Source organism: Prionailurus bengalensis, chromosome A2 (genome assembly GCF_016509475.1).
Source record: "Prionailurus bengalensis isolate Pbe53 chromosome A2, Fcat_Pben_1.1_paternal_pri, whole genome shotgun sequence".
In the NCBI taxonomy this organism is placed as follows: Eukaryota; Metazoa; Chordata; class Mammalia; order Carnivora; family Felidae; genus Prionailurus; species Prionailurus bengalensis.
In genome coordinates, this window is record NC_057348.1 from 144,153,709 (window position 1) to 144,178,923 (window position 25,215).

Genomic DNA, 25,215 nt, shown 5'->3' on the forward strand with positions numbered 1-25,215 from the left:
CCACCCCATCCCCAATTATATGAACGAGGACGGCCCTGGAGTTGCCCAACTCCAGTCAGGGAGACAGCAGAGCTCCAGAGGGGGGTGCTGCCTTTCCTTCCTGCTGGGTCCCTCGTAACATAAGAGCAAGTTCAGAGGCTCGGAGATTGGGATAGGAAGCTTCTGCCCCCATCTTCTGCCCTCTGTACTCACTGTGGCACTGCCTGCCTATAAACCTGCCACAGCTCCCAGACCTGCTCATGCTGCCTCTGTCACCTGGGTGTCCGCTCGATGCCAGGATGCCCTGGACCTGAGAGGGTGCGTAAGGATGACTGCTAAGTGCTCAGGAAGATTTTTCCTGTTGTCTCAGTACAGGGCTACCTCTCAGCCTCCACGTGTAGCATTTACTAAAGTTTTAGACCTGAGAGATGGCTTCATTCTCCCAGGGGACAAATGGGGAAAAGACTCCCCAGCGGACATTTCCGGGGTCTTAATCCCAGATGGAAAAACCCACCGCCACACTCTTGGTGTCTCCTACTCTACGCAGCACACCTGATTGTTTCCACCTCAGGCCATTTCACGGCAGCAGCACTACTCATCCGCAAAATCCTCACCCCCGTGGCATTCTGTAAACTGGAGCAGTAAGGCCTCAACTTCCAGAATGGAAAGGAGATGGAATGACCTCGTGGGGGTGACAGGTACAGCACAGCCAGCATTTATTTGGGTTGTTGATTTCCACATACGAAATGGTTCTGGTTGCTACTGAACTCCCTTGCCTCTGTGTGATGGTCGGGTTCCATATCAACCGTGGCATTCGTGCGGGGACGGGGGAGAGAAAGCTTTGCTTTTGCTGGCACCTGAAGATGGTTCTCCAGGCAGCACGGAGTTGCCAGTGGGGAACTGCTGAAGTAGCACTCCGGAGAATCACCAGGGAGACCCCTCTATCTCCTGCCAAGCCAAACAAACCCTGCCCGTGCAACACTCTGAATCACACCTCTCCGCAGCTTCGTTCCTCCTTCCCCAGCTCAGCACACTGCGCCGCCTTACGGGAAAGTCCTGGGTGTCAGCAAGAGAGGCACATGAGGAGAAATGAACCGATGCAGGAAGGGGGAGTGCCGCTCAGTCATCTTTTAAGTAGAAACGAAAAGGTCATCAGAGCCGTACGGGGCCTGGGTTGGATTATCGTTGACTCTGCCTTGCCGCAGCAAAGGGGCCAGCACCGGGCACTGCCAGCCCCATCCAGCTGCTGACAGCCCAAGCACAAAGAAACGCATGCTCTGTGTACACAAATGGGTCTGCGTGTCAGCGTGAGCCCATTTTTAGCCCTTGCCCGGGAAGGGCGGCCCGTGACATAGTAATTTAATTAAATTTGCCTCCCTCCATGGCCCACATATTTGAAGAGGTTTGGGGGGAAATGAATCTGGCTGAGGAACATTACCCTGCCGCTCTGGCACTGCCCCAGAGCCCAGCCGCAGGACCATAAAGGGTCTCGCCATCCTGAATACGGCCCAGGGCATCTGTCTGCACCGTAGGCTCTCTGGCCGGGCTGCCTGCTGGCACATCTGGCAAGGCAGCCTCTGGAAGCACTCCGGCTCCATCACAAGGAAGCCACCGGGGGCAAAACAAGGGTACTCCCCACCCCCTACTCAAGACCGCCGGCAGCAGCCTCAGCAAAAACTAGGGCCGCAGTATTAGCTTTCCTCACTGATTCAGTGTCTGAGAAGGGAGAGGGCAGAACGGGAGGGCACCACAGCCTCGGTAATGGCTGTCACCCCGATTTCCACGTCAGCCCACATCCTTGTACTTCTGCCCTGGAAATGATCCATATTTAGGGGCCAGAATTGATTCCAGTGAACTTCTCACCATGTTTCACATCTCAAATGCTCGTCAGTTTTTGTCCAAGGTGTCTGAGCTCAACCCACCCCCACAGTCCACACCCCAAGACCTCCCCCTGCCTTCCAACCAGCAAGGGCTTGTCTTGCATTGAGTCCGTCACTCCTCAGGAGGCACCAAAGCTTTCACTTTCACTTTTCCCTTTTGTCCAGAGTTCCCACCCTTCTCCTCTTATCACTAACCTCTAACCTCTTACTCAGCCTTTCATATCCTAGGTCAGCAGTCCCGTGCCTGCTGGAAAAGAGCTTTCTTTCTCCTTCTCTTTCTCGCTCTCTACCAAGAGCACATCCTCCTGGCTGGCTAGGAGAGATTATCCTGCGTAATGATAGCAGCACCTCCGAGAGAAAGGGAATTTCTCTGGCACAGTTTGTCTCAACACCAGCAGAACACAGGCTGTTGCTTAGGAGTGGGAATCATTAGAGTCAGGCCATTATTGGAGGGGACCAGTCTCTAGGGGAGCTAGCAGAAATTACCACTCCTTAATAGACAAAAACTCATTTGCTTGAAGCCCCCGCCCTCCTCTTTATTTCTCTGCGTTCTCCACCTCCCTTCTCTTCCCAGCTTTGAAGTCAAAAAAGAGAGGTAACGCTATCCCATCCAAGATGGCAAATTTCTGCTAAATTAACTTGGTTAAAAGATCCTTGGTTGAAAGCGGCTGTTCTTTTAGAATGTTTCTACTGGGACTTGGCTTAAAACCATCACGAAGGAGACAGATTCTAATTAAATGTATGCGATAAAATTATAGCCAGGACCACTCCATTTCCCAACAGAGGATTTGTTGATATGGGGGAAGAGGAGACATTTAGTAGCCTCTTAGACTCTGTTTGAGGGAAGGCTCCGAGTCAACCTGGGCCGTCTAAGCTTTCCCCGCAAGGGTCCCCTCGCTTACACAGTACTGGGGAAGGCAAGCGACGTGGAAGCAGGACTCCGCTTGTCAGTGGTCATCTTGACCTTGAACAGACCTCTAACATGATTTAGCTTCTGTATGCCTTCCCTGCACAGGGATACGAGTTCTTTACCTCACAGCTCTTTGCCCTTGTGAGGGAAGGGGGAATGGCATAAGCAACAAATGTTCCTTTTAATGTATTACCCGTTTGGGCTGCCATCAGAACTCACATGCCTTGGAACATCTGTGGTTGAAGAGAAAGGAAAAGTTGCCTGATTCCTCAGCGCTAGCTGTTTGAATGAAGTCATGAGTGGTCACCGTCTCAGAGCATTAAGCACAGATAAGGTGCTGGTGTGAAAGGCCTTCCCCTTCTCTCCCTGGAAGCAAACTGTAAGGGATCGTACCAAACTGCAAACTCCAGGGGCACTAATCACTTTGTGGTTTCTGTAAATGGCACCCGCCGGATTTGTCAGTCACCGTGGCAATGTTGGTGTTCAGCAGTGCTGGGTTGAGAACCCAGACACCAGAGATCTGGTCTCTGCATCACCAGCTATGTGACACCTAGGAAAGTCCCCTGGACTTCATTTTCCTCATAAGTGAAATAAGGGGGTTCAATTAGATTCTCTGAGTTAACTTGGAAATTCCCTTCACTGTTTCCACATCTCTGAATTTTGAAGCTATAAACCATCACTCTGTCCTCGATGTCTTGCCACCCCAAGGTTGGCGAGCCTTGATGACACCCCCAGGATGTGAAGGTGCCCTCAACGGACATGATACCACTGGTCAGAAGAGATGTGGACTTACAACAGGAATGTGGCATAGGGACTAAGGAAAGGGAAAGCTACCCTGCAGGCACAGCAGGCTGAAACAAGAAGAGTATGGAATAGGCCAGTTCCTTATTCTTCTTGTTTTCAGGCTTCTCTGTAGCTTCAGAGCCTTCTTCTGACACACACGCATACGATACACCCAGTAGGTGCACTCACTTCCCTCATCAGAGTAACAAAATGAAATGCAAACATGCTTCGAGATATCTCAGCCTTGTCATGTGTCTTCAAGCCCCCACCTCATTTCTAATTAAAAAATTAGAATTCCCTGATTCCTTTAGCAGTCTCTTCCTTGGCCCTCCCTCCTTTCTTATTCCAGACTCTCCCACTCCATCCCCTTAAAGAGATGAATTGGAAGAATATGCTGTCATGTCAGAAGGAAGCCATTGTCAAGTCTCACAGCAGAGCTAATAGGATAAAGTATTATCCGACTTCCCTTAAGTCCAGAAATTAAGTCTTCTTGCAATGGTAATAGATTATAACTTGTAACCACTGCAGCTGGTAGGCTGCAGGAACAGGCTGTGTGTATCTGAGGCCTCAGCTCCATTTCTGGGCCTGTGCTGGGCCTTTTGTGAGGGACACACTGAGCATTCCTGCAAACACTGCTGCCCTATCCGTGCAAGGAACTGCCTGTGCGGAGAGCTGTCTGTAACTCATTCAGTTCACCTACAGGGCGGAATCTGAGTGGGAGAAGCTGCCTGAATGGTCTTCATGAACCTGGATGAGTAGATAGAAGGGAAGGAGCCAGACCCTTGAAGACTCTAGGAAGAAGTAGCCGGAGGCCAAGAAACCAAACTTTGCATAGGGAACAGTTAGTGTGTGAAAGCTCTTCTCAGTCATCCGTGCTGACTCATTGAGCAGGTCGAGTGATTTAATCTAGTGACTACATCAGCACCAGTGCAGACATGGGGAAACCAGAGGTGAGACCTTAAAGGAACTTTCAGAGACTATAGATGAAGGAGTTGCCTTGGAAGAGGAAACGCATGAGGCCTGTCGGAAGAAAGAGCCATCAATCTTCTAGAGTGGAACGATCTTGCAAAAATGGCCTAGGTCCTATCATGGCAGATGACTGTACTCAGATGGGGATTATAGAGGGAAACACCCTGATATAAGAGTTATTGGGGCACCTGGGTGGCTCAGATGCTTGAGTGTCTGACTCCGGCTCAGGTCATGATCTCACAGTTTGTGAGTTCAAGCCCTGTGTCAGGCTCTGTGCTGACAGCTCAGAGCCTGGAGCCTGGTTCGGATTCTGTGTCTCATTCCCTCTCTGCCCTTCTCCCACTCACATTCTGTCTCTCTCTCAAAAATAAATAAACATTAAAAAAATGTTACTGGAGGGTGCTACTTATTAGTGGGGTTATAAGGAGGTGAGTGAGTATTAAAGAAACTAGTGGACCAAGGACTGTTCCTTTGGCATTTGGTAATAAAATCTCTAGTAATTGTTCTAGTATTGTTCCTAGGTGCACAGAATGAATGACCATGAAAGGCTGACTACTACTCTCCTCCATCTAGTCCCCACACCTGGCAATAGAGCAGCCTTTTCTCTCCATGCTTCCCTACTGGAGGGTCAGAAATCTTGATGGGGTAAGTTAGGGAAGACACCATCGTCTCAAATGCTAACACTGTTTGACAGGAGAGCTTCTCCCAGAGATGGCCCCCATAGGCCTCAGCCTAATCTCTCTGACTCACTGCCAGGGTCCATGTCCTCATTTTTATGGAAAAACACAATTTATGTAATACCCTCCCTCTGGAGTAATACTCTTTTCGTGGATCCGCAGTGACTTGCACCCACTTCTCTCTCCCTGTCTTTGCCCTCATAGAAATGAGGAACCAGGTTCAGTGCAGACCCCTGAGTGAGCCGGTCAGGGTCCAGATTAGGTTATGGTCCTAAGAACTGGGCTGTTTCCCCCTGGCAGTTGGCCGGCCTGCAGGATAGAGAACAGGACTGTTGTGGGTGGTTTGGCCCAAGTACCGACAGCAGAGCTGGCATGTACCGGAGCACAAAACCTGTGATCGTCCGAAAATCGAATTCTAGCCACTCATTAGGAAATCGGAATGCTTTCTCTCTTAGACTTCTCTTGGAAAGTTGATCTCCCTGCTTTTCTTCTCCTCTGTCCCATGCCATGAATATCGGACTGGTCCTCCCCCATCCAGGGTCCAGCCAGCCTCTTGCTTGCTAGGACAGCGGAATCTCCCTGGCTTTCCTCCTTAACTGCATTGCAGACCCTTAGCCTGTCTATCTGCCATATAGCTCCATTCTGCTCTCACTTGCTCAAATTCTGGTCTTCTTTTCTGCCCTTTAATTCTGCTTTGAAGCCCCAGCAGCTCCTCTCTGTCCTGCCTTCTCCCTCCAGGTGCCTCAGCCCTCCCCTGCCCTACCCTTGGCAAGGCACCCTGACAGAAAAACAGGGATAGGTGGAAAAGCCTCCAGGAAGCTTATCCTCTTAGGAAAGGAACAAGGTTTCTTAGGTAAAGGATTCCTGGCCCAGCCCTCAGCTTGTGCATCACCACCAACAGCAGCACCTTTCCTTTCTTCTGGCTTAGCGCAAGGAAAGGTAATCTCTTCCGGGACGGAAACGGCACCTTGGGCCAGCTGGAGAGCTGGATTAGGGAACAGAGCACAAGGCACTGGTTTCCTGGAGGGAAAAGTACAACCCCTCTTTCCCTCTGGGCCTGGCCTTGGTTACATGGTACTGTCCCCCTGTCCCCAACTTCTGAGTAAGCATCGTTCCTCTCTGGAATAGCTCAATAATGTTCTCTCTGGGCACAGATGAGGTTCTAGAATCGAGGTGGTAGTGACTGGGGGCTGGTCACTTGGTCCTTATGTTTGTCATCAGATAACTACCAACAATACAGCGTTACTACGTGATGCCAGTCACCACTCTTAAGTATGACTTTATACATATAATTTCAGTTTTCACAACAACCTGTGAAGCCGTGAGATCGTAGATACTAATATGTCCATTTCACATATGAATAAACTGAGTATTTACCCAAAGTCACACAGGTAGTAAGCAATGGAGCTGAGATTCAACCCAGGAAGACCAGATCCAAAGTCTATGCTTGTAAGCACTACGCTATATTGCTGCTTTATAGATATGTACATTTCACTGATGTGGTTCCTGAAGCATTTGTCGCTGCTTCAAGAAGCAATTTGCTTCATTTGAAATTTAACACAAAGATGAAAACAACCTTAATTCACCGCCCAAACCCTTCTCACCCCTTCAGGGGTAAAGGGTGTTTTCTGAATGCATGAAGACCAGGAGAGGTGCTTTTGAGCCAAAAACTGCCTTGCGGTTTAGCTGAGGCAGGATTTAGAAATGGCGTGAACAGTGCCCGCATTAGCCGATGGCATGTAGTGCTGAGCGCCAGCAGAGGAGATAAAATCAGACATATGTTTGGATATAAATGTTCTCTCTCTCTTCTTCTTCTTCTTCTCTAATTTTAATCCCCTGCCGCTTTGTTGCAGTAAAATGTTAGGGCCTTAATTGTGGGCTCTTGCCCCCTGAGGTAGTAGTCTGGGCTGTGTAAGGCCCCCCTTAGCCCTGTCCTAGTCTCTGTCCATCTCCACAGAAGGAAGCCAGAATTCTCCACTGTCAATGGCCATGGACTCTGGACCTCTTCCCCACCAATAACAGGAATTGTTTTGCCAGGGACTCTTTACTACATTGTTCTACCCAGCACCCAGCAAGTTCTTGGCCTCAATACATGTTAAACAGCCCTGATAAAGCCAGTGTCTCTAGACCTTAGAAACTGTCCTGTCTACTCTCCCTTCTTTGATAATAAGATGCAGCGGAACCCCGAAGAGCGTTAAAAGGCCTGGAGCAGATTATGGGAGTGGCAGCCACAGCATGGCGCTTAACAGAGCTGGGGCTGGGGTAGGTACAGTGGAGGAGAGACGTTAAGGACCCCCCCACCCACCCACCCCCGACAGTCTCATTGTTGAGCCAAATAAGCAGAAACCATTCCACTGTGGAGAACTTGCTCTGGTAGGTGCTTTAAGACCTCTGTCAATCCTCAACTCTGCAGAGCTTCCAAGGCTGAGGATGGGAGAAGGCCAAGCTACCTTCCCTTTGTGAACACCCTGCCTGGTCTAACGTCACCCTTTCTCCAGCAGCCGTCTGCCACTGAACCTCCGAATCGGAAGCTGTTTTGTACAGTCCTGAGGATCTAACCCCTTAGTGAGCACACGTGGCCCTTTGGCCAGCTGTGGGGCCCCCTGTGGTCAGAATTCTGGTCAGACCTTGGGGGGCAGTACAGCCAGTTCTGAAGGAGATTGAGCACCCCAAAAAGGAGAAGAGAACACAGCGATATGTGGAGGAAGGTCCCATTTTTACTGCACCGTGGCAGGGAAAGAAATAGGTTCTTGATAGCCCAGAAGAGCCTGAGTGAAGAAGGCACATTTGACTTGGGAGTCCAGAGATCTTGGTTTCAGTCCCACCTCTTCCACTGACTAGCAGTGTGACCTTGGAGATATCTTTCAGTTTCTCTGGGGCTGTTTCCTTGACCATAAAATGTAAAAAGATTAGACTAAATGATCTTTCATGGCCCTTAGAAAATTCTTTAACTCCATATAATCAGCAGCAGTCTTTCCCTCTAATGTGTTGCTACAAACTACTCCCCTGAAGAGCTACCAACCCATGTCCCATAGCTTGGCCGTCAGGCCTGAGGATGAGTCACCAACACAGCATGAAAGCCTGCACTTTCGGTGCTCATGGGACTCCTCTCTGAAAAGCTGTCCCAGGTGCCTGCTACGAAGGAGGCAATACCCACCATTACGGCAATGGAGGTTTGCTGCTATAAAAGCTGAAACGGTGCCCAGCTCAAAGAGGTGGGCCCAGAGCAGAAAGGAACTACCCTTGCAGCCCTAAGGACACTTAAACCCAAGAACCAGAGCTCAGTCTCCCCCACCTCCTTTCCGGTTTCTTCTGGAAAGCGCTTCTCCCTCAGATCCCAAGATGGCAACACACTCAGCCCCCGGGACAATGTTTGTTCTTAGGACTCTTCCCCGGGAATGTTTTAGGACCATTTCTGTACCCCTCCCCTCAGAGCTCTGGTTCAGCCACAGACCCTTCATCATTCCAAAGCGACTGTACAATCCCTAACTATCCAAATAGCTGCCAAAAAAGGTTAGGAAACCTGGCCCCACATCCTCTGTTTCTGAAGCAGCCGCTTTGTCCACAGTTGCCTCTGAATGTGTACCCAGGAAGCTGTTCTGAACAGCCCGAGTTGTCTTGTGGTGCTGGGAAAGGGATAATTTCTTGCTTTTTCAGCTGGTCCTGGCCAAGTCCCACCCTTTACTCTGCTGCAGTTTTAGCGTGTTATCGGGGGTAGCTACGGCGGTAAAAGGAGAGCCAGAGGGAACGTGTATTTGGAGCCTGGAAATGTGAGTGACAGTTTCTAAAGGTATGCCATGCATGCACGCATGCTACCACAAACACCGAGACCCAGAAAGGACACATATCCACCCAGGGGATTAAGAATTGGCCCTTTTCTTAGCCAACTGCTGCAAAGTGCTGCCTGCCTCTCTCCCCGTTCAGTGCCAGGGAGATCACACCCACTCAGTCCCGATTCCCTGCATTAGTATAAAAACGCTGAGGAGACGCAGGGTCCCGGTTCATGCAGCCTCCCTGGACGTCAGTACTCGGTAAGCATCAGGAGACAGACACCCACCACCACCGAGACATGTTTGACTATTCAGCACCCAGAGAACAGAAGGAACACTGCCTGTGGGAAGTTTAAGCCAAACAGCATTATTGCAGACCTCTTAAATCCAGGTCCCCCAGGGTCTCTGGGTAGATAGAGCTGGTGCTGCCTGACCAGCAGCTTCTGCTGAGGTGGCATTTAACTTCTGGCCTGGTCCCAGGAGCTGAGGCTGACCCATTTCCCCTGCTTTTCCAGGGCATCAGGAATTTGGTTCTACCCCCAACAAAGCCAGGGACTAACACACTTAGCTTTTGGAAGGTGCACTAGAATTGGGGTGCTTTTTATTTAAGCTAAGGAAAGACTGTTGACAGCTTTAGCGTTTTCCCATACTTGAAAGAAATTTAACATTGTCTTCCCCTCCCACCTTACGTCTCCCCTCCCTTTGCCTTTTTTTCTTTAAATAGAAATGACTTGGTTAATGCTTATAAGGATCTATAGGACCTTATTCAATTTAACCCTTTGGGGACATTGGATTAAAAATTGAACAATATTTATTAAAATACAAAAATACACTTTTCTCACATTACAATCAGTGTTCTTTTGTTGGCATTCCCCCCCACCCACCCATCCCACCCCTTTCAAATCTGAACCCTTTATTTCTTTTTAAAGCTAAAATAATAAATGAAAGAAGTTACAGCATTAAATGGACCAGAATAACAGAGATCTCTGCCTTCCCCGCCCACGCCCACCCTTTCTCCTCCACCTCCTCCTGAGGTCGGCCTGGGAGAGGGAAGCCTTCCCCCCACTGTGCCACGTTCCACAGGACTCCTTGCAGAACTGACTTCTTGTGTGCATGTATATCACTTTTGTTTTAACTGTGGATTCACATCTTTTTTGTGAACCATCCTGTTTAGTAAAGGCTTCATTGTACTTGAAATGAGCCTGTGCCCTTTTTCTCTCTCCACTCATGTTCTGCCCCCACCCCATCACCACAACCAGTTGACATCAGCTGTAATAATCCCTAATGAATCAGCATTTAGAATAGTCACCAAATCACAAGCATGAGAAAAGCTTCCACTCCCCCAAGCTCCCCAATCCCAGCCTCTCCTCCTTCTCCACCTTAAAACAAACAAAACCTTTATAAAAAATCATAAAATGCCATCATTGTCTACAATCATTTGTCAGATACCAGGAACAACAGGTGGACATGGCACCATGCTAATTTATGGCCTCCTGTGAATACATTCTCTCTGCTTCTGCTCTCCCTTCCCACCCGCCCTCTGTGGCCGCACCCCCTTGGGGGGGCCTCCTCCCCGTCAAGGGAAACCCTGAATAGACACATGCCCTGCAGAGAGTGGGTTAAACCCATCTGCAGGAATCTGGTGCAATGTGAAAGCATTTGACTGAGAGCTACGCCAGCCCCCTTCCTTCTCTGCTCCTTCCCGAGGCGCGCTGTCAGGCGGGGCACGCGCGTGTCCCGGTGCACAAACCAAGGAGCCTTGTGCACATGGACAGACGGAAAGACCGAGCCCCTTTAAGGAGTCATTTAAATTTTGGTGGTTTTCCTGTTTAGAATACATTTACAGATCTATCTTCCCCTTGGCCTCTGAAGAAAAAAAAAATTATTGCCTCTCGACACTTCAGCACAGTACAAATTCTCGGTGCTTTTTTTGTATTTCTTTTTAAAATAAATTTGCAAAGACAGCTCTCAGCTTAAGAAAGGTGTCTATAGAAATGGGTATTCCTGTATGCTGTGAAGCATCTTCTAAAAAATGACAGTCTACCCCCACCCCCACCCCACCCCTCAGCAGCCCACACCCTACCTCTTTAGGGATATTTGTTGTTGTTTTAGTTTATCTTAGCAGTTTCAGCCTTGTATCAGAAATCCCTTCTGGCATCATAGCAAGTTGACTTGTGGCTTCTACCCCACAACGTTCCCAAGAACCCCACTCCCCCCTTTAAATAGAACTTACAAGTTAGAAAATAGTTTTGTTTTGAATTTTTGTTTTTAAATTTTAATATAATCTGTTTCTTTTACCAGCCCGTAGATTTAATATAGAAGCATATACAAGAAAAAGTCTCTCCCCACTCTGTACAAAAGTTGCTGTCTTGTGTGTGTGTGTGTGTGTGTGTGTGTGTGTGTGTGTGTGTGCATTCTATTGCATTTTGTAAGTTTTTGGGGGGAGGGGAGTCATATTTGAGTTTCCTGTACCTTGTCCTTGGTATGGGTCTGAATTATATAAGGTTCAGAGATTGTGGTGACTGCGGGGTGCAGAGAGTTCCCCAGGCTGTTTTCTGTCCAGTGGGCCCCATGTGCTGGTTTGTAGGTGTTGTAGTTAATATGGTCATGAATTGTGGGCAGCACTACTGCCCCCTCACCTGATACACCGGACGGAGCTGCTGTTGCTGCCGCAGACGCCGCCGCTGGGATGTCTTCGTCCACCTGGATGATCTCAACTGTCCGGGCGGCTGTGACTGTACTCCTCTGCTGGTGCCGCTTACGAAGTTTGTAGAAGACAATCAACATGGCGGCAGCTAGCAGAGTCACTGCCACAAAGCAGCCAATGATGATCTTGGTGGTCTTCATGACTTCATCCAGGCTGGTCTGCATCTTATCATTGGTGTCTGTCGCGGGTACCTGCTTGGGCACACGGGTGGTCTGAATGAGCACCGTGGTGGAGGTGGTATATGCCGGCTGATAACCAGTGGACGTCGTAGGAACAGGCTTGTACTTGCGCGTCGTATCCTCAGGTGAGATCTCAGTGGTCTCCACTGTGACTGTGGTGAAGAAGCTGTAGTTGGAGGTGTTGAGCTCGGCCGTGCTCACGTTGAGGTAGGCCGAGGCGTTGGAGTTGCCTGCCACGTTGGTCACCATGCAAGTGTATACCCCGGTGTCAGAGAGCAGCACGTGGGAAAAGTTCAAGGTGCCGTCGTTGAGGACAGAGATCCTCGGGTGGCGGGAGGCGTGGCTGAGCACTGTCCCATTGGGCAGCAGCCACTTCACGGAGGACATTGGGGGAGTCCGACACTTCAGTTCCGCCATCCGACCCTCGGAGATGTTGAGATCCCGAGGGGCATCCATGATGAAGGGGGCAGAGCACTGGAAGGAGGCCTGGTCCACCTCCACCAGGTAGCGGCCACGCATGTGCAGGGGAGCATGACAGCGGCCGCAGCAGGTAGAATTGGTGGGTATGTACTCCCGAAGCCACCAGGCTAGCCACAGAATGTCACAATCGCAGTTCCAGGGATTGTGGTGTAGGTGCAACTCCACAAGGTACCTCAGTGGGGTGAAGAGGTCATGGGGCAAAGAAGAGAGGTTGTTGTGGGCCAGGTTGAGTTCCACAAGTGAGGCCAGCCCATCAAAAGCGTTCCGCTCAATCAGGCTGACCTGTGAGTTCATGACCCAAAGCTTCTTGAGGGAGCTGAGGCCGTGGAAGGAGCCAGGCCTGATCTCAGGGAAGTGGTTCCCTGACATCTCCAGCTCCTCCAGCCCCACCAGGGGGGTCAGATTGGGCATATCTTTAATGTTGCACATGCCCAGGTTCAGGTACTTGAGGTTGAACAGTCCCTCAAAAGCGCCCTCAGAGATGTACTCCAGCTTCTTGAGCTCCCCCAAGTCCAAGCGCATGAGGGAGGGCACCCGGTTGAAGGCATAAGAGGGGATGCTTTCTATGGGGTTGTTGCGAAGCCAGAGCTCCCGCAGCTTGGACAGGTACTCAAAGGCCCCACTGGGGATGACTGTCAGCCAGTTGTCAAACAGCTCCAGGGTGTTGAGGCTGGCCAGGCCGTTGAAGGCCCCCACCTCGATCTGCCGGATGGAGTTCCTGCCCAGCTGCAGGACCTCCAGGTGGTGGAGGTGGCGAAAGGTGTCGGCCTGGATCATCTGGATATTGTTTTCCATGAGGTTGAGGTACCGGGTGTTGGAGGGAATACCCTGAGGGACCTCGGAGAGGCCCCGACGGGTGCACACCACCTTGCTGAACTGGTTACTGCACGAGCAAACGGATGGGCAGTTCTGGGGCCCGGCGGAGGCGGCAGCGGCGATGGCTGCACACAGAATCCACACTTGCGCCGTGAGGTAGACGACGGGGAGCAGGACGGCATTCCAGGTGTGGTGCACAGTTACCTGCCACAAGAGCTTCATGGTGTGGCACGTTCATAATTCACCATCGCCTGGGATTTTGGCTCGGAAAGGAGAACCAGCCCTACCCCGGCTTAAATGAGCTAGGAGCTCCTCTTTCCATCTGGAGAAGGAGGTGGGGAGGGGGCGATTAGAGAGACAGAGCGGACCGGCGGAATAAAAGCATGCCCAACTAAAGCGTGGCCCCTGTCTCCAGCCCCCCTCAAGGCAAGCCCTCGGAAAGCCGAGACTTTCTCTCCCCCGCGGCAACCATCCCCACCCAGTGAGTCGCTGTCACCTACCTCGGAAGGAAGGAATTGGCGTGGTGTCCTTAAGCGTTCTCCACGGGAGCCGGCCACGTCGTTGCCATTCTTACTTCTTAGTTTTAATTAACAAAACGGGGGAAGGGGGGGAGTGGAGGGGGCGGGGAGGGCGGAGGGGAGGGGAGGGGAGGGGAGGGGTGGGGGAGACAAAATGGCTTCTAGTAAATCCGGAGCAGGCTACGGCGAAGCAGCGGAGTTGAGGCGCGCCGGGGAGAGCCGAGGCCCGGCGGGCTATGCAGGTGCATGCCCCCCCCTCAGCGCGAGGAGCGGCGCCACCAGCGCTTCCCTGCTTTGTCCTTGGACCCTGGCACCGGCTCGCACCAGCCACGGGGGAAGCCGCTTCATCGCCGGAGCGTGCCTCCGGCGCCCCCAGCCCGCTCCCGCGGCTGCCACCCGGCGGGGGTGAGGGGGCGCCCCGAAGCCTCCCAGGCCGCGCTCGCTCGCTCGCTGCTGCGCTGCCCCCTCTCCTTGTGGCGGCGGTTCCGGCCGGAGGCAGCTGATGCAGTCGTTCGCCCGCGGGGCTGCGAGAGTTAAGAGGAGGTGTTCGCGGCTCCTTCGCCCTCCCCAGACACACACCCCCTTCTTTGCTCGCCTCTTCTCTCAAGGGTTAAAAAGACCAAAACTGGGCTTAGTTTCCCAGCCCGCCGTCTGCCGGCGCGAGGAGCAGCAGTCCGTCCAGCTCCCTGAGGGTCAGCGGCGTGGAGGCAGCGCCGGGACCAGGTCCGCCGGCCGGAGAAGCGCGCGGCGGCCGGGTCGCGCCCGCACCGCAGGCCCCTTCAGGGAGTCCGGGGGCGGGCGCGGGTCCGGCGGCGGCGGCGGCGGCCGCAGCCCCCGGTGGCGCGCAACCGCCCGCCGCCGCCCGCCGCAGCCGGGCCCCCGGCGCGCCGCCGGCTCTGGCTTTGTGCGGAGGGAGCGAGTTCCGGGCTTTGGCTCGCGGCGCCTTCAGTGGCTGCGCCGCCCGCGGACTGCTGCAGCGGCCCGAGCGCCGGCGGTGGCGTGAGCAGCGGGGGTCGCGGCTGCGGGGAACGCTCCGGAGCTCGAGAACATGGTCCGCGCTGGCTAGCGGCGGCGGCGGCGGCAGCAGCAGCAGTAGCAGCGGGGCCCCTGCGCTCGGCGCCCACCGTCTCCTCCTCGCGCCGGGCTCGCGGTGTTGCAGGCAGCAGCCACGCAGACTGCTCTCTCATCCTTTTGTCCTTCAGTCAGAACGTGAATGTACTGCTGACGCATACTGTTCTGGGGAGAAGATTAGCGTGATGCAGTGCTCTTATGTATTAACACCGCTCCCCCTCCGCTGCCTGCCCTCGAGGGGTTAACGCCGGCGCCTTCCAGCGCCGCGCCGCGCAGCCCCGAGCTCCGCGCCTCCGTCCGACTCCCTCCCTCCCTTCCTTCCTTCCTTCCTCCCTTCCTTCCTTCCTTCCTCCTTCCTCTCTCTCCCCCACCCCCCACCCCCCTCCCCGGCGTTTCCTCCCCGCCCCCTTTTAGGCGAGGGGAGCGGAGCGGGCGAACGAGCCGGAGTGAGCGTCAAGTGAGGGGCCGCGCGCAAGTCGCAGGCGTTCGCAGCTATTTTGGTCCAGCCGAGGGAGCCGCCGGGTGGCCGCTGATAGGCTGGAGCGGCGGGGCTGCTGCGGGAGAGACCGCGGTCCGTGCCCCGCCCCGCCCCCGGGCGTCGGGCCCCCTCCGGCTCCGGACGCGGTGGGCTCCGGGGCCGGGAAGCGGGTGGCGCGGCGGGGTTGCTGCAGTTGGCCGGCCTCCCGCCCGGTCCGCGTCATCCTCACCCCCGCCGACTGCTGACGGGGCGCCTGGCCGCGCGCGGCCCGGGCAGCATACGCGGAGTTCGGAGATGCACGGTGGGGACGCGGGGGCGGCTGGGGCCTCTTGGAGCCAGAAGACCGAGAGCCTGGGCTCCGCGGGCCGCCCCGCGCTGCCGCACAGATGCACATTCGTCCTGCGCCGCCCCCCCCCCCGCCCTCGCAAATTTTCTCACCCTTCCTCGGTTTTAACTTTTAAATGGTAGTTTTCTTAATGAGGGCTGCAGGGAGGGCAAATGGTGGAAGGAAAGGCCAAGTGGGGGGACCCCGGGGAATGACGACCCGGGACAGCACAGCAGCCGGCAGGCAAGATTGAGGTGAACTACCAGAAACCAGGGGAGAACCCGTTCATTCACGAGCGGCGGCCACCGCTTCTCACTCTTGGCAGCCCAGTGTCGCCCTTTCTCTTCCCCAAGCCTTGAGAAAGGTGGGTCTTAAACCTTCCGCCCGAGGGCTTCACTAGCTGTTCTGTGTTGCTGGGTCTCAGTGAGAACTGCGTAGCAACCTGCTTCGCCTTGTGGCGAAGAGACCCTGGGGCATCTGACAGCCCAGTGTAGGAGAACAGGACTAGGTCAGCCTTTTCCCACCCCCGAAAAAGACTGCCCTTTTCTCTGCTTTGTGGGGGTGGAGCCATCTGTGGCTAAGCCCTGGGAAGCCCGTAGAATATGGCATTGGCTCAGTATTGCTTCTTTCCAGGCGCTGCCTCCAGACTCTTCTCCGTGTGCCCCCACCCCTCCACCTGGGCAAGCTTGCTTGTTAAACCCCTATCACCTGCTTGTGGGCTAATCCTGAAGAATGAGGAGGTCCTGGATTTCTCAGCTCTGAGTTCATCCACGCTCATATCTCGGGATTGCCCGCTACCCAGTAGCCTGGGCAAGGAGTTCTTGAATTCCTGGAAACAGTTCTGTTGTAGGAAAGCTGGATTCCCCGTTGTTTACCAAGACCTTTTGATCATGCATTTGCAGTCAAATAACAACTTTAGTCGTTCATATGCTGCCTTAAAATTACGTAGTAAATGGCGGAGCCAAGATGTGAACCCTGGGAGAGGGCAGATGTGTAGGAACTTGAGCATGGAAGTGATTCCCCAGTTTGCTCCCAGTGGATGAGAATTCAGGTTTCACTCATGTACTTCAAAAGTCATTTACTAGGATGCTTATCTACTACTGCTCTACCATACTAAGCATAGATGCTTGGATGGACAGCTGTAGACATAAAGATGTCTGTCTGGATCTGTCCTCGTTCAGTCTTTGTTTATCAAGTGAAGTAATTGCCAGAGTTGTCTCCATTTTACAGATGGAGGTACTGAGCACAGGCGGACAAATAACACGTTCAAGGTGGTACGTCCACAAAGCAACAGAGCCAACATTTCAGTCTGGTCTCCTTACCCTGAGCCCAGTGTTTTCATCGCTAACGGAAATGTCCATTGTGTCTGCACTGCAGAGAGTAAATGGCAGAAGCAAAGTTGGGGGGAAGACTGTATTAAAAAGTTCGGTCAAGGCTATATGAGAGAAATAGAACGAAGGGTGGGAGAGGAGGGGCTGAGAAAATACATTCTTTAACTTGTTTACTCACAATAATTAATCAAGAGAAAGAATGAGAGAAATGGAGGTAGATCAACCCTGATACCAGGCTTTATCTGGGCTCTTGAGTGGCTCCTTTTGCTCTCTTTACTAAAGCTTCATCTGTACGTCATCAGCTTCAAACAGGGCCTCCCCCCTTAGAGATCCAGGGAATGTAAACCTATCCTGATAGGGATCTGAGGAGGAGAATCAGAAGCTTCCTGGTGGGAGGGTCCTCTCCTGGCCACAGCTGGCATTGAGCCGGTAGCACGCCAGAGGACACCCTGGCCACAGTCTGATAGCACCCTGGAGCACATGGCCGCCCCTACCTCCTCAGGCGAAAGAGGGGTCTGCCCAGACTGGTTTCCTGCCAGTGTAGGCAAACTCAGACCCCATCTGTTCACTCCAGGCACTGCAAACGGAAGGTTATGCCCCCATACTGTGTAGGTGGATGGAAGGGTGGGCTACCTCGGATCAAACCAGTACTGAGTAGTGAGGTGGTCTCCCAGGAAATATTTGCGAGTGATGGATGAACACGAACACGCCAGGCTTGGTGTTGGAGTTCTAGACGGGGCTGCTTTGCCCTCTGTAGGCCCGCTGAGCTGAGCGAGCACCGTAGAAGCTACAGACTAGACTGAGGAGGCTGTGGGGCCATGGCAGCACACGGCCCTCCTGAACTGTGAGTGGCGCTGAAACCTCTAATCCTGTGACCTGCATATCATTTAGCCGTCGCCTGTTGCTCTTCGTGGCCCTGGTTCAGACAGCTTCCTTGATTTGGAATGGTGCAACCAGGAAACGAAGAGAAGAAGAGTGCTTAAACTGTGAGAGGAAGAGAAGGAAGAAACACTGAGTCGAGAATGTTTCCACTTGTGGTTTCAGAGAGAGACTGGTGTCGTGAAGTGATGAGGCAAGGCCCTAGTCAGCAACGTGGTACCTGCCCTGAGATTGGGAGACCTGAGTTCTGGTTTTTCTGCCACTGACTAGACAATGTGACAGATCTTAAAACAGCTCTAAACAGTTTAAGAAAATAGACTAGAATGTTCCTTCCAGCTCTTTCCGGCTCTCATAGTCCCTGATTCCCACCTCTTCTCAGATACGTAGCTCTGTGGAGAAAGTTGATCCATTGGGATAGTAGCCAAGTCTTGGAAATGAGCCACAAAGTTGAAGAGAACGCTTCCTTTAGTTTAACTTAGAGATCTACATTGCCAGAGCAGAGTAGATCGCGCTTTGTCTTCCCAGCTACTGAAAAGGCTCATATAGATCACAGAATATTAAAGATACCTTGGAGATCAGCTGGACTCAACCTCCCACTAATATCATTAATCAAGTTCAGAGAAGCTTAGTGACTTACGTAAAGCCACACGACTAGTACCAGAGTCTGTCATTTCTGAGCTCCTTCCCTCAATCAGGACGACAGTGTTTTGGCATTTAAGCCTGGGGCTTGAAGATTTTTCCGAACACCTGTCTTCTGTCGTCTTATGTGCAGGTGGTATCCTTAGACCTTGTTGGACTGGGACAAAGATAGGTCTTCACTAGAGCCAGTCTGCCATTCTGAGTGACTTTGGAATCCTAATAAGAAATGAAAGAAATGGTCATTCAGGGGACTGACTCTAAGAGGACCCTGGACTACCTCACTCAGCCAGGATAATTGGGCTCCTGGTAAATCCCAGAGCAGACTACTCCCCACCCTGACATGGATCCCTGAGGCATTATCTTGAACAGCCACTAGATGTCCATAATGCCTCATAGGGTTTGCCAGGAGTGAGCAGTCTTCGGCAGGGTACTACTTTGGCCCCCGATAGGCTTTTGGGCCCCTTAAGGTAGGTCCCTCAGTGGTAGAAAGATCACATATGCTCTGAAACCCTGGTTCCTATTTTCAATACTGTTGGGCTGCCAACCCTACTTAAGCACTTTTTCCATGTTTATACTTTTTATTCTTCCATGTGAGTGAGGAACCGAGCAAGAGCAGACAGGAGGAGAAGGTATTTGGGAAACAAGAAGAAAGGAAAAGAAAAAAATAGCATGAAAATCATCCTCCACAAAGGGAAGGAAAGACATCAGTTGATTGGTGAATCAGCAATAACAAAATAGTGTAAGAAACAGTCTGTATGAAATAGTCACCTCCTCCTACCCAAGGCAATGAACACATGTTGTCTACCCGTGCCCTCCTGCGTTTGCATCTCTCACTCCCACCCGTGTATGCAAATACCCCTTCAGGGTCAGTAGGTCATGAAATTTCTGTTTAGTGGATAAAGTCACCATTGTGATAGTAATAATAAATAATAATAATAATGTTTTTCTCGACTGCTCCTTTAGCGAAGCTGTGGGTATGCTATTACTACCCATAGTTGTGACGGAAATGGATTTTATTCCTTGAGCCCAGTGATTCAAGGTGACACAGTTGATCTAGAATTACCTACTCTTCCAGGTGCCCTCAGAATCCACTGTTCTTTTCCCCCAAGAACTCTGTTCCTTAAGGAAATAAGAAGGAAGTGCACAGAAAAGCACTTTCTCTACAGGTCCCATCCAGAGCAATTTGCAAAAACCTGAGCAAAGAACAAGATGCTTAATGAGAAGGGCAGAAGAAACTATAAAATAGTAGGGACTTTCCCTCTCCAGAGGCTAGTTTACCGGGGCTTACGATTTCTTTGTGGGCTGCCAGGCCTGAGTGAAGGGAGAAACCTCCCAACGCCCCCCCACCCCCACCCCATGCCCCCATGGCCTCCTCTTTTAGAGAAGGTGGTTTGGTGCCTATTTTAGCCACAGTCTCCTGTGTGTTCAAACAGACCAGAAGCCTTAGAAATGTTCACCTCTGCAGGTACACTGGCCCATGATAGGCTCTTGTGTTCTGTCCTTCTGTTTAATTCCCTTTGGATAGCGGTAAGCGTAATGATGTCAGCAGCATCTCCTTAGGAGTTCGTAGGTACTTGGCACTGTTCTCACACATTTAATCCTCACACGTAAGGTGTGGTGGGTGCCATTGTGTTCTCTATTTTGCCGATGAATTTAAGAAGCTTTCTTAGGATCACAGAACTAGTAAGTGACTGTAGCAGTTTCTTGAGGCTGTCATAACAAATTACCACACATTCGGTGGCTTAACATCAGAAATTTATTCTCTCGCAGTTCTAGAGGCTAAAATTGCAAAATCTGGCAAGGCCATGATCCCTCCAAGGGCCCTAGGGGAGAATCTGTTCCTTGCCTCTTCCAGCTTCTGGTGACTGTCGCATTCCTTGACTTGTGGCCGCATCACTTCAATCTCTGCCTGTGTGGTCATATTGACTCCTCTTCCGTCGGTCTCCTCTTTGTGACTTACAAGGACACTTGTTGGATTTACAGCCGATCTAGGTAATCCAGGGTGATCTCATCACAGGATCCTTAACTTAATCATATCTGCAAAGACCCTTTTTCCGAATAGGGTGATACTCGCAAGTCCGGGGGTTAGGATGTGGATATCTCTTTCTGAGGCTCATCCAGCTTACTATAGTGACAGAGCCAGGTTTCAATCTCAGATCTGTCTAGTGCCCAAATTTTAAATCACTGCCATGTGCCACTTGAGAGGAAGAGAAAGGTAGGGGTGCCTGAGTGGCTCAGTGGCTTAAGCGTCTGACTCTTGATTTCAGTTCAGGTCATGATCTCACAGTTCGAGAGATTGAACCCTACATCAGGCTCGGCGCTGATGGTGAGGGGCCTGCTTGGGATCCCGCTCTCTCCCTCCCCTGCTTGCGTGCGGGCTCTCTCTTTCTCTCTGTCTCAAAATAAATGAACATTTTTTTAAAAAGAGGAAGAGAAAGGGAAGGGCACGTCTGACAACCAGCAGGTGACTCCTCCACATACCTGTGCTTGAGGGACAGAGGAGCAGACTATGATCTGTACAGCCACTGGGAAGGGAGGGAGTCCCCCCTCAGTCAGCTCAACAGTTAGGACATAACACATGAGCCAACTGGAGGAGGCAGGCTGACTAGACAAACCTGAGGAGTCTGCATCCTGTTACGTTCTTTTTGCTTCTCATGATTCCTTTTCTTGGTAGTTTGCTCACTCTTCCTTTACATGGCCTCTAGATTTTATCCCAAAGATCTTAGAACGAATTTAAGCATTTACCAGTAATGGTGGAAGTACCTTTTGACATTATTACAAAAATTTGTTTCACCTGTAATCTTGAGCTTCCTGCTCATTGGAGATTAAGAGACCAGATCGGAGTCCCGCAGATACAGACATGGGACTGGGAACTATATGCAGAATGGCCTTTTGAGTATTGCTGCCATAAATTTGATCCTTCATCAGGTCCATGCCTGCAGTTAACCTTTCCACAGACAAACGCGCCATGGGTGTATGCATTTATTCATATTTTGGTTGCGAGAAGCCCAAACGATTTTTTCTCCCAAACTGAATCCCACAAGGTACATCAGGGCATGGGGGGAGGCGGCGGATGTACGCGTGCTTGTGCGTGTGCTAGTGGGCATTGTATTGATGATCGTGAAAGTATTCTGGAGTGAGAGGCCTGGGTTCAAATCCTGTTCTGCCTCTTGCACACTGCGTATAGAAGTTACTTCTTTAAGGCTCAGATTCTTCATACGTAGAGGGGGATTCATAACTACATTTACTGTGTGGTGTTATTGGACTAGAAGGAAGTAAGGGCAAACAGTCAATCTTAGCTCACTGTAACAGCAGCAGCTATTATTTTCCAACATGGAAACTAGTGTAGAAACAAAATATTGTATCCAAAGTCAGTTATTGAGACAATCCTTTTTTTTCTTCCCCGCCCTCCAGGACTTACCTGTTCTTGGTATCAGATCTTATTTAGACCTTGTAATTCTACAGGAAAGATAACAAGATGATTTTTGTTGTTTTTACCAGTTAATTTTTTCTTTTAACTTGGAGATAGTTTTTTGATTTACGGGTCAAAAATAGTTCTGCTGTACCCTCTACTTGGTTTCCCCCAATGTAAACATGTGACCATAGAACATTCCTTCAGATCTAAGAAATGAACCTATTAAAGGCATAGATTTTTCCCTCTTGCCTTCTCCAGTGTATTCTCCATAGGTGCCAAATTGATCTTTGTGACAGCCTATCAAATTGTTACCGATTTGCTGAAAATGCCCCGGGTCTTCCCTTCCTAATTCAAATAATAACCAAACTGCTTATCGTAGACCCCAGGCCCTACACCGTCATTGCCTTGCCTGCACCTCTACCCTCTTGTTTATCATCTTCCTCATTCCCTACACTTCAGCTGTACAGCTCTTCATTCTTCCCTTGGAATAGGCTAAGCTGGTTCTCTCCTTTAGGGTGTTTGCTCTCTCTCTCTCCTCTACCTGGAATGTTCTTCCCCTGTTCTTTAGGTGGTTAACTCCTTCCAGAGCACGTTTCTTCTGAGAGACTTTCCATGACTACCTTGTCTAACCTAGTCCTACCACTCACAGTCACGTTTCTGGTTTTATATTCTTACCTTGTTTGACCTGATCTGGAATCACCTTGTTTACGTGTTTGTTCGCTTGTTTATTACACTTCCCCATGAAAGCAGAGGCCCTTCCCATCTTCTGCCTCCGTCATAGTAGTACATTATTTCAGAGGAAACAGGAATATTCTTTGGCCCATGTGAATAAGAGCTGAGAGTGAGAGTTTTCTTGGCAGTTGTGGTACGTGAGGACTGAGCCGAAGAGTGAGTATAGGTGCACAGATACACTTCACTGTGCTCAGGCACGCATATTCCTGTCACTTTCAAATTTGCTAAAGTGCATTTTCTCCAAAGGGAGTGGGGGCTGTTGAGCCTGAAATAGGGAACACCAGGACAGTAAGATCAAATGCTTTGAAAGTGGCTGTGCCAACGCTTTTTGCTAATTAAAGAATGTTAGGACAATCACCACTAGCAGCAGTAAAGGGCGCCCCATTACCTCGCTTTATGGAGAGCTGGGTAAATTTAAAGGCAGCTATAAATATCCCACTGAGTGCCTGAGCTAGAGCACAGTCGGGAGGCGTCCAGCTGGGCAATGAGAGGACCCAGCGCTTCTGTCCAGGGTCCTCATCTCTATTAGCTGTCAGTCTCCAAATTCTGCACGACTAAAGAACAAGCAATTCCATCAACAAACTCTTAATTTAAAACGCTCAGGGCGAAGACAAAGCAAACAGCTGTGTGGGGAGCCTGACTGGGAGCCTCAGCCACCTGGGTCCCTCTCCAGCTTTGTCACTGACTTCCTTTCCCTTTGGCCCTGGGGGAACATATTTCTTCCTGTCGCGACTCCATTTTCCTCAACTATGGGTGTGTCACAGAGGTTTTTTTTATGGTCCCGTGGCTTTGAGCTACCCTCCTGGGAATATTCTAGAGCCCCTGACGGAGCCGCTCACTGCTCCGTGAGGGGGAAAACTTAAAGTTTAGAAAGTGTGAACAAGAGAAGAATATACTTCTTGATGCTCATCCGACGGAATTTCTGACTGAATTTGAGAACGGAATTAGAGAATTGGAAAAGCTCAGGTTGGAACTTTTCCTATGTCTTAATCTGTTCAGTTTAGCTTAAAACCTGTTGTGTCCTTTTCAGCACTTTCTTGAGTCCCTTGTGTGGTCTCCAAGCCACTGTGATGATCCCCTCGGTTTGCAGAGCGGTGCCATTTTGCCACTGCCTCCTCTCTGCCGGCCCGCTCCATCTGTCGTTCGGTTTCTTTGTGGGTCAGCATCTGCAGCCGTCAAGCTGCCTCGCGCAACTTGTTCATTGTTTTCAGTTCCGTGCTGCCAGCTTCAGCTATGGCTAGAGTTTTCCCGGTTCTGGTTGGCGTGGCCTTACTGGTTCACCATCCAGTACTGGCCTAGTAACGTGGGTTCATTTGATCTCATCTAAGGAGCTTCAGAGATAGAATTGGAGGGACCCTAATGGCAATACAGGCTTTTGTCTCTCAGTTGCCGTTGTGACCGTCCTCACCCCACCAGATCCCTGAGCAGGACAGGCTCTTTACCCGCAGAAGTGGAGGGGAGTGCAGACTGGGAGCACCAGGAGACCAGCCGGGAGCTCACACCCCTGGCTTCCCCGTGAGTCATCAAACGACTAATGGGGGGTTGGCTGACACCCAGGTTCCTGGACGCTGCATCCCTCTCTCATTCTGATGCAAGCCTCTCCAGGAGTCAGGTCTCCCCAGCCCCCAGCCTGTTCTTGGTCCATGTTTTTAAATGGCGTCCTATGTGCCGTGTCTCCAGTGGGAGTCACCTTTATGTCTAGAGGAATTGGGGGTAGATGAACATGAAGTATGGATCCTAGCACCCTCCACTCCTCTCACAAATTTAGAGTTAGAATTCCTCGGTTGGTTGGTCAGTTGGCCCTCTCACATTCACATTCTCTCTCTTACACTTGTTGTCTCTCTCTGTTCTGGATTTGGCCCGAACTGATAGGTAGATTTGTCTGTTTATACACAGAAGCAACATGACTCCCTTGAAACTTACGCTTCGTGATGCCAGAATATCACCCCCTGGCCACGAATCCCCACCTTTCAGGTTTTGCCTCGCCACCAGCCAGGAGTGCCAGGCAGTGTGCTCTCAGGAACCTGTCGCGTCGGTCTACTTTAAACTACTTCTCTGAAGGACACGAGACTGAAATAGCGCTGCTTCTGATGAGGGCAACTTTGGTGGGGCTGCCAGCTTAGGATCTGGAAGCCTCCTGTCGTGATATGTGGACACTGGCACCTTGCTAGGAGGAGCCCTCATTCTGTGTCACTTTCTTGGTGACTAGGGCCAGTCTGTGTGGCGGTCCGGCGAGGCTGCCGGATCTGTATTCGGCGCACAAGCCACGGGGGGAGAAGAGTCTGTTAGGAGCCCTGCCGGCCAGTAACTCTGAAAGGATTCTTTGTGTAAGTGAGTCGTCTCTGGGCTGGAGAAGGGCTGCCTGCCCCACCCCACCTCCCACTGGCCTCTCTGGCCTAGCAACTTGGTGGTGCTTTGGAGCTGGCACCCAGCCTGTGGGATCCCTCCCCAAGAGGAGGCCATCTTGGCGTCGCAGGTACACGGAGCAACTTCGCCTTCGCCCCTCGTGCCGTGGCTTCTGGCAGTCTGCCTCCACATACCAGTCCATGGGATCTATTTCAAGCCACGCGTGTGCCCACGAGACAGTACGTGAAAGAGAGACGAATGTGACAAGACCACGCAACCAACAAATTGGGGGCATTCTAATTCTCTGGCGGAAACCTCAGATAGGAAGATA

The 25,215-nt window shown here is 51.3% G+C and overlaps 2 protein-coding genes across 2 annotated transcripts in view; one reads left to right on the forward strand and one right to left on the reverse strand.

Moving 5' to 3' along the window:
* The window catches only part of SND1 (staphylococcal nuclease and tudor domain containing 1), a 421,931-nt gene that overhangs the window by 350,448 nt on the left and 46,268 nt on the right, over window positions 1-25,215 (forward strand). The window lies entirely within an intron of this gene.
* LRRC4 (leucine rich repeat containing 4) lies at window positions 9,548-14,446 on the reverse strand. Its single transcript, XM_043589427.1, has 2 exons — window positions 13,651-14,446; window positions 9,548-13,472 (listed from the first exon to the last, which is right to left on the reverse strand). The coding sequence occupies exon 2, from the start codon at window positions 13,370-13,372 to the stop codon at window positions 11,420-11,422; it is 1,953 nt and encodes a 650-aa protein (XP_043445362.1). The 5' UTR covers window positions 13,373-13,472; window positions 13,651-14,446; the 3' UTR covers window positions 9,548-11,419.

Bases quoted from the DNA above. Each gene is read 5' to 3' on its own strand.
- LRRC4 (XM_043589427.1), bottom strand. From the start codon at position 13,372: ATGAAGCTCTTGTGGCAGGTAACTGTGCACCACACCTGGAATGCCGTC.